This window comes from Artibeus jamaicensis, unplaced genomic scaffold, assembly GCF_021234435.1.
Source record: "Artibeus jamaicensis isolate MK-2021 breed Jamaican fruit bat unplaced genomic scaffold, CSHL_Jam_final contig_519, whole genome shotgun sequence".
Taxonomy (NCBI): Eukaryota; Metazoa; Chordata; class Mammalia; order Chiroptera; family Phyllostomidae; genus Artibeus; species Artibeus jamaicensis.
Window position 1 is genome coordinate 28,425,302 of NW_026521871.1, and position 15,377 is coordinate 28,440,678.

Consider the following 15,377-nt stretch of genomic DNA (forward strand, 5'->3'; position numbering starts at 1 on the left):
GTATACACCTGTGTAAATATCACCACAATAAAAATATAAAATATTTCTACCACTCCAGAAAGTCCCTTCCAACGTAATACAAATCTTTAACTTTTTAGTTTGGGTTTAGAAATATCCAAAAATTAGCTAGAGTTGAGCCAAGTCAATAAGCGAGCAGCTAACTGGACAAAAGCTGTTTTGTGCCTTGTAAATTCTGTGGCTCGTAGACTGGTGGAAGGCCAAGCTGAAGGGGGGATTCACAAACAACTGAGGGCAGATCGCTGGAGCCAACAGCCACTCTGAGGGTGCGTATTCTGGAGCAAGAGCTCATCAGTTCACATATTTAAAGACACATTTGTTCATTTGATAATAGCTGAGCCCCAATTTCAGACCAGGCAGCCAATGGGGAGGTGGCATCCTACAACACACATTGTCTTCCTCCATGGAGTCTACACCCCAGTGGGGGATGATGTAATTGTAGTAAGCAATAGTGCTTTCAAAAAAGAAGTGGAGTGAGGAGACAGAAAAGGATGGTGCCTTATTTTTAAAAAGATAACATGACCCACATATTATCTTTCTTTTCATGAAGAAATCGCAAGACCCAGATTTTACCATGAACTGCTTTCTAAAAGGGACATGGTATCTTTCCCTAAAGTATCTTTTGCAGAATACTAGTCATATTTTTTTTCATAAAATATATGTATATTTTTAATGTGTATGTGTTGCATGGTTAAAGTATAGAGAAATTTGGATAAAACAAATTTAAGCAGGTCTTTACTGGAGGTTTCCTCCAGAGTCTTTAATGTGCAAACATAAATTATAACTATTCATGTGGGAATATGATAATATGCAAACTTTTCCAAAGTTTTTTTCTCCTGGGAATCCGTTTAACTCAGAGAATCTCAAGCAAGCGGTGTTCTGGGTGCACATTGTGGGAACTTCTGTTCTAGAGTTCTTGTGCCACAGGAGACTTGAAAACCCCAGAGAGGCTTAGTCACTTGGGCAAGAGGAGGCAGTGGAAGAACTTAATGAATATCCTTCCAGTATGTTGGCAGGAAGGGTGCCAGGTGCCTTAGACACATTCTCTCGTGCAGGCCTCACAACAGCAGTGAGAACAGGTGTTATCATAGCCCCCATTTACTGGGGAGACCACCATCTGAGAGGACAAATATGTAGTCGAAAGTAAGGATTTCCACCAAGTAGGTTTGTTTGACTCTAAAACCCAGACCATCAAAACTCTTAACACTAACTATATTGTCTAAATGATGGTGGACAGTGGGGTGCACCCAACCAGCAAACTTTTCCTCCTCCCACCATTCCATCTCCATACACTCTTAGACCCCATGGTCTCCAGGTGTGGATTTCTGGTTCTGCTTTGTGTCAGGAGTTTGTTGCTTCCCCTCATGCCATCCCTGGATCAGTTACTCAGTAAGTTTGAGCAGCCTGGGTCATGGTCCCAGGGTCCTGTTCATACAAGCTCAGTAGTCAGTAGGTGGGGTCACATGGCTCTGATGACCCTGAGTGGCCCTGGCCAGAGAGCTCTGTGGGAATTATCCATTCACTTCTTTCTCTTTTCCTGGCATTTTTCTCCCTGCCCACCCTCCCTTGTAGCTATGTATCTCACTCCCCTCATTCTGTTGAATACACTGGAAACGGGTCCCAGACACATGCCAGCACTTCTGCCAGGGCACCCAAAAGGCATCCAGACCTAACAGGGCTGCAGCAGCTAATGCTGACAGTGAGGCAGGTTCTGTGAAGGGGTGTGAGATGTGGAAAGGTGCCAGCTGACTTTAGGTGGAGTCTTCCCCCTAGTAACTGGGGGGAGAAAATGGGGAATTTCTTTGTTTACTGGAAAGAGCAAAGGCATATATTTCAGGAAAAGATCTGAGATAGTTTTTTTTCCTTCCACTGTCTTCACCTTCCTCTCATGAGACTGCTGGGGAATTTGGTAGAGATTAGTCACTCCTGTTAATTCATTACTGATTTAATTAAATGAAAGGCCTTCCCAGGCCTTTTCACTTGAGCTTCATGCCCAGAAACTCGGGTGTTCCAAAACTATCCTCCCATGCCATGTGTCTGCCACTTCCTGGGCCCCTGTCTCCTCACAGGCCCTGCCCCCTTCCTGGCCCTCAGGTTGGAACTCTGGCCCTTTTCTTCCACCTTGAATCAGTGACACTGGCTGGTGTGGCTCAGTGGATTGAGTGCTCGCCTGCAAACCAAAGGGTTGACAATTCGATTCCCAGTCAAGGCACATGCCTGAGTTGTGGGCAAGTACCCAGTAGAGGGTGCATGAGAAGCAACCACACATTGATGTTTCTCTCCATTTCTTTTTCCTTCCCTTCCCTCTGTCTAAAAATAAATAAAATTGAATCAGGGGCAGTATTGTCAACTTAACCTCTGCAAGAGCCCCTGTGGGCTCCCTCCCCAAATCTCTATTGTCCCAGCCTTTGGTCCAACCCTCACTGTGTCTCCCCCAGGCTATTATGATAGCCCTCACTCTTCTGCTGAATGCTTACCTTAATGCCAGCCATGTGTCAGGATGCCTCTGTGCAGAAGTTAGCATCAGGGCGCTTGGATTTTTGTAAGCAGCCTTGAACTAGACACATAACTGAGCCCCATGCTGGGCAAGAGGACCCCTGAAGGGCAAGGAAGAGTTATCCAGACAAATAAGGGGAAAATGATTCTGTGTAGATTGTGAACAAATACACAGACAATGAATGCATGCTGTGGGGAACTTGAGTAGTGTGACCTTGAAGAAGTTTGAAGGGCAAGGTGTGTGGCAACAGGTGTTGCAGCTATCTAGTGCTGTGTAACAAAGTGACCCCAAACTTAAAACAATGACAGCATTGCCCTGGCTGGGTGACTCAGTTGGTCGGAGCATCATTCCATACACCAAAAGGTTGTGGGTTTCATTCCTGGTCAGGGCACATACCGAGGCCGCAGTTCAGTTCCCAGTCAGGGCACATATAGGATGCAACAAATCGATGTTTCTCTCTCACATTGATGTCTTTTATTTCCTCTCTCTCTCACTTCTTCTTATTCTAAAATTCATAAACATATCCTCAGGTGAGGAGTTTAAAAAAAATAATGATAGCATTTAGTTTGCTCACTAATCTGCTATCTATCCAAGGCTTGGTGAGGATAGCTTACGTCTGCTCCATTTGGCTTTGAAGGCTGGGGCTGGAATCCTCCAAGGGCTCGCTCAGTAACATGATACTGGCTGCAGGCTGAAACTGGCTGTGGTTGTCAGCTGCAACACCAGCCCTGGGCTCCTCCATGAGTAGGAGAGACTGGGCTTCTTTACAATGGGATGTCTGTGTTCTAAGGGTCCCAAGACAGAAAGAGCCAGGAGGATTTTCTATCGACTTTCAGGACTTAGCCTCGGAGGTCACACAACATCATGTCTGCTTCATTTTCTTCATTAGAAGCAAACAGCTTAGACTGGCTATATTGAAGGGGAGGGAACAGAGAACCCATCTTTTGATGAATAAATGTCATTGTCACATTGTAAGGGGTGTTTGTGGGGCAGAGGATAATAGTGTAGCCATCTTTGTGAAATACAATGAGCCACAACAGAGTATGGAACCAGATTCTGGCAAGGTCTAGGACTTGTCATGTCTTGGATAAGATGCCGAGGGCATTAGTTTTTACTTCGTAGGAAGTGGGAGTCAGTGAGAGGTGTGAATTTATGTGTCACCTGCTCACAGTTTGTGTCTGAGAAAGCTCTGCCTGGGGTGGGGGTGGAAGACATGGCAGAGCAGACAGGAGACAGGTGAGAGGCTACTGTAGTAAACAGCGGGAAGAGGAGGACCTGAGGCAAGAAATAACATGGGCAAGTCAAGACTGGAAGACACCAGAAAGAAATCACAGGGCTTAGCAATCACATGCCAAGGGTTGAGGAATAGGGGCATCCAGGATTCCCAGTTTCTGGTTTGGGGACTGAGTGAAGGTGTTGGGAAATGAAGAAAGAATAGGAGAGGTTTGTGAGGAAGGATGAAGAGCCCTATTTGGGAAGTGATTAGTCTGAGGGGTCTGAGAGTGTTCGCATGGGTGCATCCAGCAGACAGAGTTTGTGGGTATTACCCTTTAAGGGATGGCAAGACATCCAAGATCTGATTGGATTTGGCCTGGACCAGAGACTCAGGACTTGAGCATGCTCAGATGCCCAGTGGCCACGGAAAACAATCAGGCCTGGACAAACCCCATCATTCTCCCCATCACTATCTGTTGGGAGTCCCAGGCCGGCCTCACAGAGGCTCTGCCCTAGATGGTGGAAGAGGGAAATGTCAGCTTTGATCCCACAGCCCAGCGTGGGGCCCCTGCAGAGGGCACAGGATTAGCTTTGCAAGGAAATAGAAATGAAGGCGGGAGCCCCAGTTGCTCTCCTGAGACGCCAGCCGTTCAATTAAGGAAAGAACTTTGGCAAACTATGAAACATAATGACACCCCACCCTTTCTTTAAAGAAAAGCGCAATCTCCAGAAGGGGCACCTTCCAAGGGGCTCAGGGATGTACAACTCCTGGCTCTGAACCTGCTGTGTCCCAGCCCAACAGCCGAGAACCCAGTGGGCCCAGAGCTCAGCGAGGAGCTGATTCCAGACGCCACAAACTCCTTTCCTCCCTCCCTGCTGTGTCTCTGCCCCGACCACCCACAGAATTCACATTTACTCACCCCACATGGCAGGGTATCTGGGGCAGGTCAGGATGCAGAGACCATGGCCAAGGCCTTCCCCAGGCCGTTTCACTCAGCTGGGGCAGGAACCCGCACAATCACACATATCCCTGATAAGAGGTGATAAAAAGCTTGGGGACATTCCTTAAAACCAGGTGATTTGCGAACCCATCCTGGTGAGTCACTGGGTATTAAGGGTGGGCCTTGGTGGGTAGATGTTGCTGGAGGCTGGGGAATGGAGAACAGGTCAACAGGAGTGGAACAATGTGGCCCTGGGGCGTGTTAGTGCCCTGGGGGTGGCAGGGACAGGAGGGAGGACACAGCAGCAGCCCACAGGGCATGGTGGAGTCGGCAGAAAACCAGTCAAGAATGTGGCTGATTAGCCAGGCCTTTCCCAGGGGTGCTTCTCCAACCCTGTGGTTTACTGGGTCATTTATGGCAAGAGTGTTAAGAACGACGGGAATGGTGGAATGGAGGGCTGATGACGCACTGAGTGACTCCCGGTGAAACCACAACGGCATTTCGCCCTCAGAACCACCGGATAAAATCAGCATTCCAAGCAACAGATGAGAACACAGACTGGAAGGCCCAGGTGGCCAGCCAGGGCTCACTGTCCAGGTGTCTCCCCCAGGTGTTCGTGCTCTGCCATGGGCTCCTGCAGCTGTGCCAGCTCCTGTACAGTGCCTACTTCAAGAGCAGCCTCACCACCATCGAGAAGCGCTTTGGCCTCTCCAGTTCTTCCTCGGGTCTCATTTCCAGCTTGAATGAGGTAAGCAGGATGTTCCAGTCCATCTGACCCTGCTCGTGCACCCCAGTTCAGAGTGGGGTGTCCAGGAAGAACAGAGAAGTGGGGATCCGGGATAGACACGTGGAGAAAGGACAGCCAGATGCGATGGGCACGGTGAAAGAAGCTGCATTTCCTGAGGCTTTCTGGCACCGGGCACTGGGCTGAGAGCCTCTGGTGGCTCCATGTAAGGAGATGGGGTTCCCAGGCCCAGCTGCTCTCTTTCCTTTCCACAAGATCCACTGTTCTGGGTGGAGGTAAGGGCCTCCCCATCCCTGACCTGGGCCTCCTGGCCACAGCCCTGTGGCAAGCACCCTGCTTGTTCCTCTCACCTGGCACACAAAGGCACTGGGGCTGCGCCAGGCGCAGGGCTGTTGCCTCCAAACTCTGGGCTCCTAATTGAGTTGTGTGACCACCCACAAGTGCATGTGACCTCTGCCCATCCCCAGTCTGGTAGGAAATGAGTCCAGACATGCAGCCGGGGAGGCAGCACCAAGCCCAGCAGCTCCTGTCTTATGAGCATCGCAGGAGCCAGAGCTGCTCAATGGCCTTGACCCCCAGGAAGGTCAGATCTCTCTGACCTCCCAGCAATGTGGATTTCACACTGTCCTTCAATGATTGCACATTGAAGTTAGAGAAGATAGGGTGGGTTGGAGAGGTTGGGGGTGGGAGGTCAGAAGACAAGGTCTCTAGGAGTCACTGGAAGCCGGTGAGAAAGCAGCATGGGAGGCAGCAGAGCCCCCCTTAAACCGCCCCCCCCCAACCCCGCACCATGGCAGCAACACTGGTGTTCCAGGTAAGGAGACAGAGCTCCCAGGCCCAGCTTCTCCTCACGAGGACCATTGTTCTGGGGTGGAGGCAGCAGCCCACCCACCCCAGAAGCCTAGTTGTTTCTTTGGAACATAGTTAGATCTTCTCTTGACTTAGTGAATTCAGGTAGTAATTTAGATGTAGTAATTCAGAGACTGGGGCTCTCCCAATTTAGCTTCTAATACGGAGCTATAAAGAAGGTGGGTCGTCTCCTCACACCCCCTCCAACCACCGCCTTCCAGTGTCCCCATCCCCCTCCTGCTCCCAGCTGGTGTGGCTCCTTTGCCCTTCACCCCTTGGGATCCCCTGCAGTCCCAGGAGGAGGGGTTTCTTCACAGTCACGTTTTCCAGAGGAGGAAGCGTGCCTCAGAAAGCCCAAGTGTCCCTCCCAGGTCGGCCACATGTGTGTGCCCAGCACAGCCAGGATCTGAGCACAGACGGTCTGGCGGCTACATGCCGAGGCCCCCTCTGGACCCCTAACCTGCCTCTCCTACCACCACTCCCAACCGGGGCCCGCAGACCTCGTCTTCCAAACGCACTGCTGGAATCCCTACTGACACCCTTCTCTGCACGCACTGCCCACCGTGGGCTGCTCCTCCACTCCTGTGACATACACGCACCTGTGCACACACAGCCCTGTGGCCCATCCTGCTGGCCTAATGGGCCTCAGGCCTCTCCTCTGAATCCCCAGGCCCACGTGTATGCCTTCACCCTGCTCTGTGTGTGTGTGTGTCAGCACACGTGTGTCTCTCAGGGTGTGTGTCCAAAGCTCCGGGGCCCGGTGACCGGGTCTGCCCCTCCGTGTAGGTTGTGCTGTCCTACCCAATGGGCCTGGCACCCCGACACAGAATTCTGAGTGTTGGCCCGTGACGGTGGTAATGCCCCTAGTACATGCTGTCCTCACCGTGAAGGACACAGGGAAAACACATCTCCGACATCCGTGTCACCGCAGTCCTATCCATGACCCTGGAAGGCACCCTAACCCACCACAGCTTTTTCCTGCCGAGCCCAAAACTCCGAATCCTTCTCAACACAGTGGCCCGGGCACTTCCTGTCAGCGTCAGAGCTGCAGTGTCACTGAGGTCACAGACGAATCGATGAGCTTCTGTGCTTCAATTTTAATTTATATTTTTCTAGGCCTGGAACAAAAACGTGGCCCAGGAACAACTGGATTTTCTGGGAGGCAGGGAACAGCCAGCTGGGACATGTGGCAGAGTCTACAGCAGGAAGTCGATTAGACAAATAAGGAACAGAATACTTCCTCAGGCTGTGGTTGAATAAAAGCTGAAAATAATTCACCCATTACTTCTTCTCTTTCCCAAACTCAGATTAGCTTTTCCACAGTCTGGTGTTAAACTATGCCTGTGGGTGTGTTTTGAGACAAATACCACGAGAAAGTTCATTCTTCGGACCACAGTCCTGTGTCTGTGCCTGTCTGCGTGTCTGAGTATCTGTGTGTGACTGTGTGTGTATTTGTGTATCTGTGTGTGTATATGTCTTATGTGCATCTGTGTGTGTCTGAGTATTTGTGTATGACTATGTGTATCTATGTGTGTGTGTGTGCATTCGTGTGTGTCTGTTATGGGGGCGTGTAGAGAAGGTGAGGCAGGAATTTAGCCATAGAGCTTTCTGTTTTCCTGTCAGTCCTGCCCCGGGCATTTAGAAATGGACCAAGTAGTAAAGTAGGAGTCTTGCCAGAAGAAGGGAGGGCAGCTAAATCAGGGCGGACCTCATAGCCCGGCTCCAGGCTCCCAGCTTCTATGGTAGGCAGTAGCTGCCATGGCTTCTTGAGCAGAGTGGGGGTGCAGAAAGCACAGTCTCATGAAGATGGACCCTCTAGAAGAAGACACTGGGAGATGCTAGTGGTGAAGGACGGTGCCTGCAGAAGTTGGCTGACCGGGAGGCTGCGCCACTAGGCCAGGCCTGAGAGGCTAGAGGAGAAGAGGGCCCCAGCAATACCCCAAAAGAAGAAAAGGCAGGATTTGGCAGCTGCCTGAGTACAGACTGAAGACATTACAGACCACACCTGTCAGAAGCCTGAGGGGTGTGGGATGAGATCCAGGCCCAGTGGTGGGGAAGGTGAGGCCGCCTGGGCACCTGGAATGCAGGACCAGCCTCCAGCGGGGCCAAGTGGGGGCCGGCAGGGAGGGGCACAGGGGAGACGAGGACTGGGTGTGCAAGGTGAGTGGCAGGAGGAGGAGCTTGGCTGACAGGAGGAGACACTGGGCGTCTTGCCTTGTGAAGAAGTGGCTTCTCTTAATTAATGTATTATAACAATTAATTATTATTGTTAATTCTTATAAATATAAGTTATATTTCAGCCACTCCTTTTTATTGAAATATACTTGACATTTAACATTATATTAGTTTCAGGTGTACAACGTAATGATTCTGTATTTGGATACCTTGCAAAATGATTGCTTCAATACATCTGGTTAGCATCTAGCACTCACATAGTTATAGGTTTTCTTTTCATGATGAGAACTTTTAAGATCTTAGGAACTTGCAAATATTCAGTACAGTGTTATTAGTTATCATCACCAGGACTTCTTGTATTACACCTGGAAGTTTGTATCTTTTGACTCCCTCCACCCATTTCACCCACACCCTTCTTTTCAAAAGGTTCTACCTGAGCAGAGACCTAAAGCAGGTGAGATGAGAAGGGAGCAGCCATGTACACAGGCCCAGGGAAGGCATGGCTGGGTCATGTTCAAAGAACAGCTGGAGTCAGGGCGGCCAGAGTGGAGGGAAGAGGAGGGGGAGAGACAGGAGCTCAGAGGAGAGTGAGAGCAGGGAAGAGGGCCGGGCTCTGCAAGCTCTGGGACAGACTTTGCCTTTCACTCTTGCAGGTTAGAGCAGAGGGAGCTGGTCTGACTCTGCAGCAGCACCTCTCTGCTGCTGGGTGGAGAATAGACTGCAGCGAGGCAAGAAGAGAGGCAGGGAGGCCAGTGAGGAGGCAACTGCAGTAATTCGGACAGGATATGATGGTTCCCAGGTGGTAGCGATGGGGAGGTGCGGGAGAAGTGGTTGGCTTCTGAGTGGCTGTTGAAGGTCTAGTGGGTGGGATTTACTGATGGTTGGATGTGGGTGTGAAAGGGCAGGCAAGGATGATGCTCAGATGTTCTGCTTGAGAATGGAGCTGCCATTCACTAAGGGAGGAGGTCTGGGGAGTGGGAACCAGGTTTCCGGGCAAAGATAAAGGGTGAGATTTGGGGTGTGAATTAGAAGCACATGCAGAACGAGTAAAGCCTCGGGATGGACGAGCTCACCAAGATGGGAGCAGAGGCACAGGGTCAGAGCTCGGCGAGGGGCAAGCTCGGGGTGGTGAGGAGGACTCAGCCGAAGAGGCTGAGAAGGAGCACCAGGGAAAGGAAACCGGGAGGAGGTGGTGTCGTGGAAAGCCAGTGAAGGAAGGGTTGCGGGAATAAAGAAACAGCCAACTGAATCGAGTGGGACTGAGAGATCGAGTAAGGAGAACTGAGAACTGACCAGCGAATTTAGCAATGAGGGGGGTGTTGGTGATCTTGGCAAGAGCCACGGCCCCTATTTCCTGAGACAGGGGCCCTGCTTTTGCAGCCGGAGGAGACTGTGGTGCAGACAGGGCAGTGGCTATGTGGGTGCTGACACCCAGGGACCCTGGAATCCAGGTGAACATGTGTCCTGGGGCAGAAGGTCATGTCTTAGGACGCAGTTGCACTCAGAAGATCTGCCAGCACCCCTTTCACCACTTTTTGACCCTGCTCCCCAAGGTGGGCCTTCGGTTCCCTTCCCTGGCTCTGGGTGGGGCCCGGAGAACACACCTTCCAAGCAGCACCAGGAACATGGAGTTTGTGGTGTGTCCAACTGGGAAGGGACTTAAGGGTGTGTTAGTCCTCGTCCCTCATTGATGGACATGCAAGCAGGCCCGGTGGGGGCAGGGGTGTGTTAGTAGCAGAGCTGCCGGGACAAACACCCACTCCTCCAGGAGGCCGTAGACCAGCTTAGTTGAAACTTAGTGTCTGTTCAAGCCACCACCTAACCTTAGGATCTGGACGAGTTACTTAACACCCGGAGCCCCAATTCTGCCGTCTGTAAAATGAGCATTTTTGTGTGGTAAAAAGAGATCGCGTGTGTTGTTTGGTGGTTATTCTGACTACCAAGCCCACGTTTTTAGGGAGTTCAGTGAGGGAGCACATGCCGTCTCCAGGAGTCTCTGGTCTCACTCGGCCCCTCTGCTCTCTCCGAAGACCAGCAACGCCATCCTCATCATCTTCGTCAGCTACTTCGGCAGCCGGGTGCACCGTCCGCGGCTGATTGGCATCGGGGGTCTCCTGCTGGCTTCGGGCGCCTTCGTCCTCACCCTCCCACACTTCCTGTCAAAGCCCTACCGGTACACCGTGGCCAGCGTCGGTAAGTGGCCTCCAGACCCTGCAGGACTGGTCCAGAAATGCTCTTCCGTAGGCCACTGTCTTGGGGTCGAGGATGTCTAAGGATAAATGAGCCACCTGGGGGTGTGCTGAGAGAATAATTGATTCCTGTGTGTGTCAGTACCAGACTGCTTTTTTAAAAGTCTTATGTACAGATCAGGCTCAAGAGATGAAGCACTTAGAGTGATAGAAGGGATTCCTTTACGGGTCGCAAGACCTACCGTGGAGACAGATCAGTGGCAGGACTGGAAACAGACGGAGTGGGAACCAGGACGCATTGTCAGCTGGGTTCCGGTCGTGGGAACCTGCCCCCCACCTCTCTGTAGGCCACCCGTAAGTAGTCATTTCTCACGTGCACCGTGGCCTGGCATCCTTCCGGGCTGCGGAAGGGCTGCATGCAGCTTCACGCAGGCAGGGGAGGAGACAGACCTGAGCCTGGGGGCCCGGCCGTGCCCTTTCTTTCCCTTGGTCTACACAGGATCAGGTGAGGACGGCTCCGAAGGACAGTCGGGAACTGCCGGCCGCGCTCTCAGAGGGGGTGGTCTGGCCCACTGCACTGCTGTCTTCCCAGACCTGAGGCCCCTGCCTCTCTCCGCCAGCATGAAGGTCAGGGAAATGAAACCAGCAGGGAGCCTGGGGCGCTTTGGCCAGGCCAAGGGGAGGGCATCCTGCCAGGTGCCACACATGGTGGCCTGCTTAGCCTGATGAGTCGGCTCCCCACAGCCTGGGCCCCATCCCAATGGCATATGCTCCACATGGAGCGGCCACCACAGAGGGTGGTTAGAGGTGGGGGTGAGGGGGGCTTTGAAAGCCCTCGCTCTGCTCCTTGTTAGGGACGGCTCCACAGCTGGGTTCAGTCCGCCGAGATCCTCCCGCTCTGCCATTCCTGCCTTGACCTCCGTGCTCTGAGCCAAACTCCACTGAGAGAGAAACCCAAGGGGACTTTGCGGGGGGCCATGGCTTGCCTCTCAGGCCTGTAGGGAGGTGAACTAGCTGGGAAAGGGAACAGTTTGGTCATGGTGTTGCTCGTTTTGTTTATGAAAATTCTATTCGCAATAACAGGACACTACAGTCTCACTTTGGCTGGGCTCGGAGCAGCAGCTGGAAGTGCTCAGGGTTGCGCGACCTTCAGGACATCCTCCTGGTGCCAGCGGATGGGGTGGGGAGGACTGTGGCCCAGGAGCCCTGTCCGTGGGTCTAGCTGGGGCTGTGCACCAGCTGGGTGCCAGGGCCACATGGGTGTGTACCCTGCTAATACGCACAAAGATGTTCACGCAGTCTCACCTCGGTGGAAAATTTGAAATGTGACTCCTACTTCAGTCATATTTCTCTGAAAACTTGAGTTTCGAAGTGTGCAAGGTCACCAAGAACAGACGCATTTCATTAAAAGCACCCCCTCTGAGGGTGTCCTGAATCTGAAAGGTCTTCTGGAGTCAGGTGGTCCGGGTCTGAATCTGGACATGGAGGTTCCCCAACACCAGGGCCTTCAGTTCTTTTTTGCAGCTCTGAGTCAAGGTTTCTTCCCATATGAGATGGGCCCCTGCTGTAAGGCTGTGAGGGCTGAGAGGATGCACGCTCAGAATGTAGCCCAGTGGCTGGCACGTGCAACAACCATTTAAGTGGCAGTTCTTGTCACTGGCGGTGGTAGGGACAACCCGTGTCGTGCTGGGAAAGCTAGAGTTGCAGATGAGGAGGAGCCCTGCTGTGTCGTCACAGGCGAGTCCGTGGGGTTCCTCTCTGTGAAAGCTCAGACTTCTCTATTCCCAGATCCTCAGGTTGGACGAGCCTCAGGTTGTATGACTGGGTAAGAACATGGACTTCATTCAGTTCCCAGCTCAGACCATTTCTTTGCCCAAAGTCTCCTTAGGCAAGCCACTACTTCTCCTTTCCGAACCTCAGTTTCCTCACTGTGAAGTGGGAACAATAATCCCCTCTCGTTCAGGGCGCTCTGGGCAGGGAGTCAAAACAAAATAGTTTAGGTCAAGTGCCTGGCCCACGTCAGCGGTTCAGCGCACTTCCCTGTGCTGCCCTTGTTGTGGTTTTTGAAATCTGTTATTCATAAGGAATGACCCCTAGACTACCATCATGTATTGATTGAGGATTTCTTCCCCTCGGAGCAGACATGCTCCAGAAATGGACATGGGAAATGAAGAGTAACTATGTGTTTTAGGAAAACAAATTAAAGAGGGGCTGAACAGTGTGGGAATCATGGAGACCTTTCACAGCTAATTGCCGATTTTAAAAAGGCCACGCAGACATTTATGAATGTTTAGATTTTCCAAATGTCAGTGGGGTCCAGAAATGTGTCCTGCTGGCGTCTTTAGAGAAAAGGGGAGCTGCCCAGCCAAAGCCTCTAACACCACGTCTGGAAGGCTCGGAGTGGTTTCGGTGCACGGGAAACAGGCCGACACGAGACCAGCTCTCCCAGGAGACGGGAGAAGAGCCTTTGGAAACCAGTGTCTGGGAGGACGAGGTGTAACCTGCAAAGAAGGCTCCTCTGCCAAGTCCAGGGGGAGCTGCCTCCACGCAGACAATGGACGTGCACAGGCAGGGAGCTTCCTGCAGGAAACGCAGGAGAGGGCGTCGCTTGTATTTTTGGAACAGCCAAGAAAAGAAAGGGAGGGAAGAGTCGCTTTCCAGTCCTTTATTCGTGATGCTGCCAGCCCCTCATCCCCGGGGTGTCCCTGGAGAGGAGGGGGGTGCAGGGCATGAAAAGGGGGGGCCTCGGGCTGCTCCGTGCCTGTGTCCCTTCCTCAGTGGGGGACACGCAGGACCTGGCATCCGCCCCCAACCCTCAGGGTAGAACCCACTCCCTGACCCACGGGGGCCCCACAGGGTCTGTCCACTGAGGGAACTGCTCCCGGATGGGGAACTCAGGGCTATTCAGTAGTGAACACTCAGCTGAGGTGTAAGGCATTGAATGTGCTCGGAGGTCTTGTGCAGGAAAGTGTGGGTGTGTTTATGGGGTAATCGTGTGTGTGTGTGTGTGTGTGTGTGTGTGTGTGTGTGTGAGAGAGAGAGAGAGAGAGAGGGAGAGGCATTTCTACGTGTATGGAGTGGAGTAGTGAGAAGATGCACAGGCGTGGAGAGGAGGTGGGGGTACGTGGAGATGGGGAGGGCAAGGTGGGCAGGAACTCGGGAGAAGTGGGTGTTTAGTGTGAGTGGGGATCTGCGTGGAGCTCTGGAAGGTGGAGCCAGGGATGTATGTGAGGGAAAAGTGTGTGTGGCGGGACTTGGGGTACATGTGCGGAGGTGGGGGTGTAAGTGAGGGTCAAGGGGAGTGTGCGTGTGTATGTGTGTGTGTTAGGAGGTGAAGGGGGGATGGCCAGGGTGAGAGCTACACAGCCTGGCCAGTTGGATCTGTGCAACCTGAAAAAGAAAACAAGAGGGGTAAAAGAATAAATCGTAAAACACATGGGTATTATTAAGTCAACTGAGAGGAAAATAGCCTCAAAGAGATGAGCACAGTAAAGCCTAATAAATGAGATTTGATGTGGAATGTATTTTTAATGCATAAGATAGGAAAGAATAGACACCAACGCGGGGAAATGATAAAAACCACCAGGCTGCCGTGCTGGACGTGCGGGAAAGCCAGGGACAGGCTGGGGCTCTGCAGCCAGGCTGGTCGTCTCCATGGCAATGGCGCTTGGCCTCTCTGAAGGCCCCAGCAGTAACGGATGCTCTGTTAGGCTTTCTTAACATCTGTTTTGTGAGCACGTCGCAATCCCCGCCTGGGGCAGCCTAGAAACATGCCTCCTTGTCTGGCTCTCCCGCTCAGGTCTGGGCTGAGATGTGAGTGTGCCCCCCTCTCCGTCCTGCCCCCCCCCCCCCCGAGGTCGTGTAGTTGGTTTCTTTTGTCCGGGAATGCGGTCGGGAGGCAGGCCTGCTCGGGGGCTGGTGGAGGGAGGGAGGCCTTGGCAGCATCCCCTGCAGACAGTCACCTCTCCGGGCCCCCTGGCAGACTGTGTGTCGCGGGCCCACCTATTGCCGTGGGGAGGGGCTCCTTGGGAGAGTCAGCACCCAGGGTGGAAAAGGAAGGCTGATTACTATTCCAGTGGCTTTGGACACCCCAGCAAAAATGATAGGCAGTGGAGAATAGCCCCCAGAAACAGGGTGCATATCTCTATTTTTCTGAGGAATATAGTTCATTTGGTCTCTTTTTAAAGGTTTTTTATTTTTATTTTTAGAGAGAAGGGAAGGGAAGGAGAAAGACAGGGAGAGAAACAATCTGGGCGAGAGAAACATTGATCTGTCGTCTCTTTTCTCACGCACCCAGCTGGGGACCTGGCCCGTAACCCAGGCGTGTGCCCTGACTGGGTATCAAACCAGTGACCTTTTGGTTCACAGACAGGAACTCAATCCACTGAGCCACACCTTCCAGGGCAGGATGTGGTTTTGAAGAAGCCATTGGTCCCTCCCTCCTGTGAGAGGCCTGGGGCTCCCCGGAGGACACAGGGAGGAACTCTGTTCTTCTTGCCACACTTGGTGGAGCTGAGACTGCTGGCTGTGCCCAGAGGCCAGCAGCGGACTGACGGCTTGAGATGGGAAGCACCAGACACATTTGGGCAGTTTGCTACCCACCAGGAGATAGGAGGCCAGTGGGAGCAGGTTCTTCCTCAGGAACCAGAGGACTTTTCAGGAATCAGAGTTTGGACTGACCACCATCAGAGAGGTGCGAGGGTCAGAGAGGTAAACATGGGGGAAAGAGCAAGGAAAAAATCAGGACC

The 15,377-nt window shown here is 52.4% G+C and overlaps 1 protein-coding gene across 1 annotated transcript in view; it reads left to right on the forward strand.

Moving 5' to 3' along the window:
- SLCO2A1 (solute carrier organic anion transporter family member 2A1) overlaps window positions 1-15,377 on the forward strand; it is a 76,097-nt gene that overhangs the window by 31,073 nt on the left and 29,647 nt on the right. The window contains exons 2-3 of the mRNA XM_053669211.1: window positions 5,282-5,419; window positions 10,471-10,633. Of these exons, the coding sequence (XP_053525186.1) occupies window positions 5,282-5,419; window positions 10,471-10,633 (301 nt within the window). The remainder of the gene's footprint in view (window positions 1-5,281; window positions 5,420-10,470; window positions 10,634-15,377) is intronic.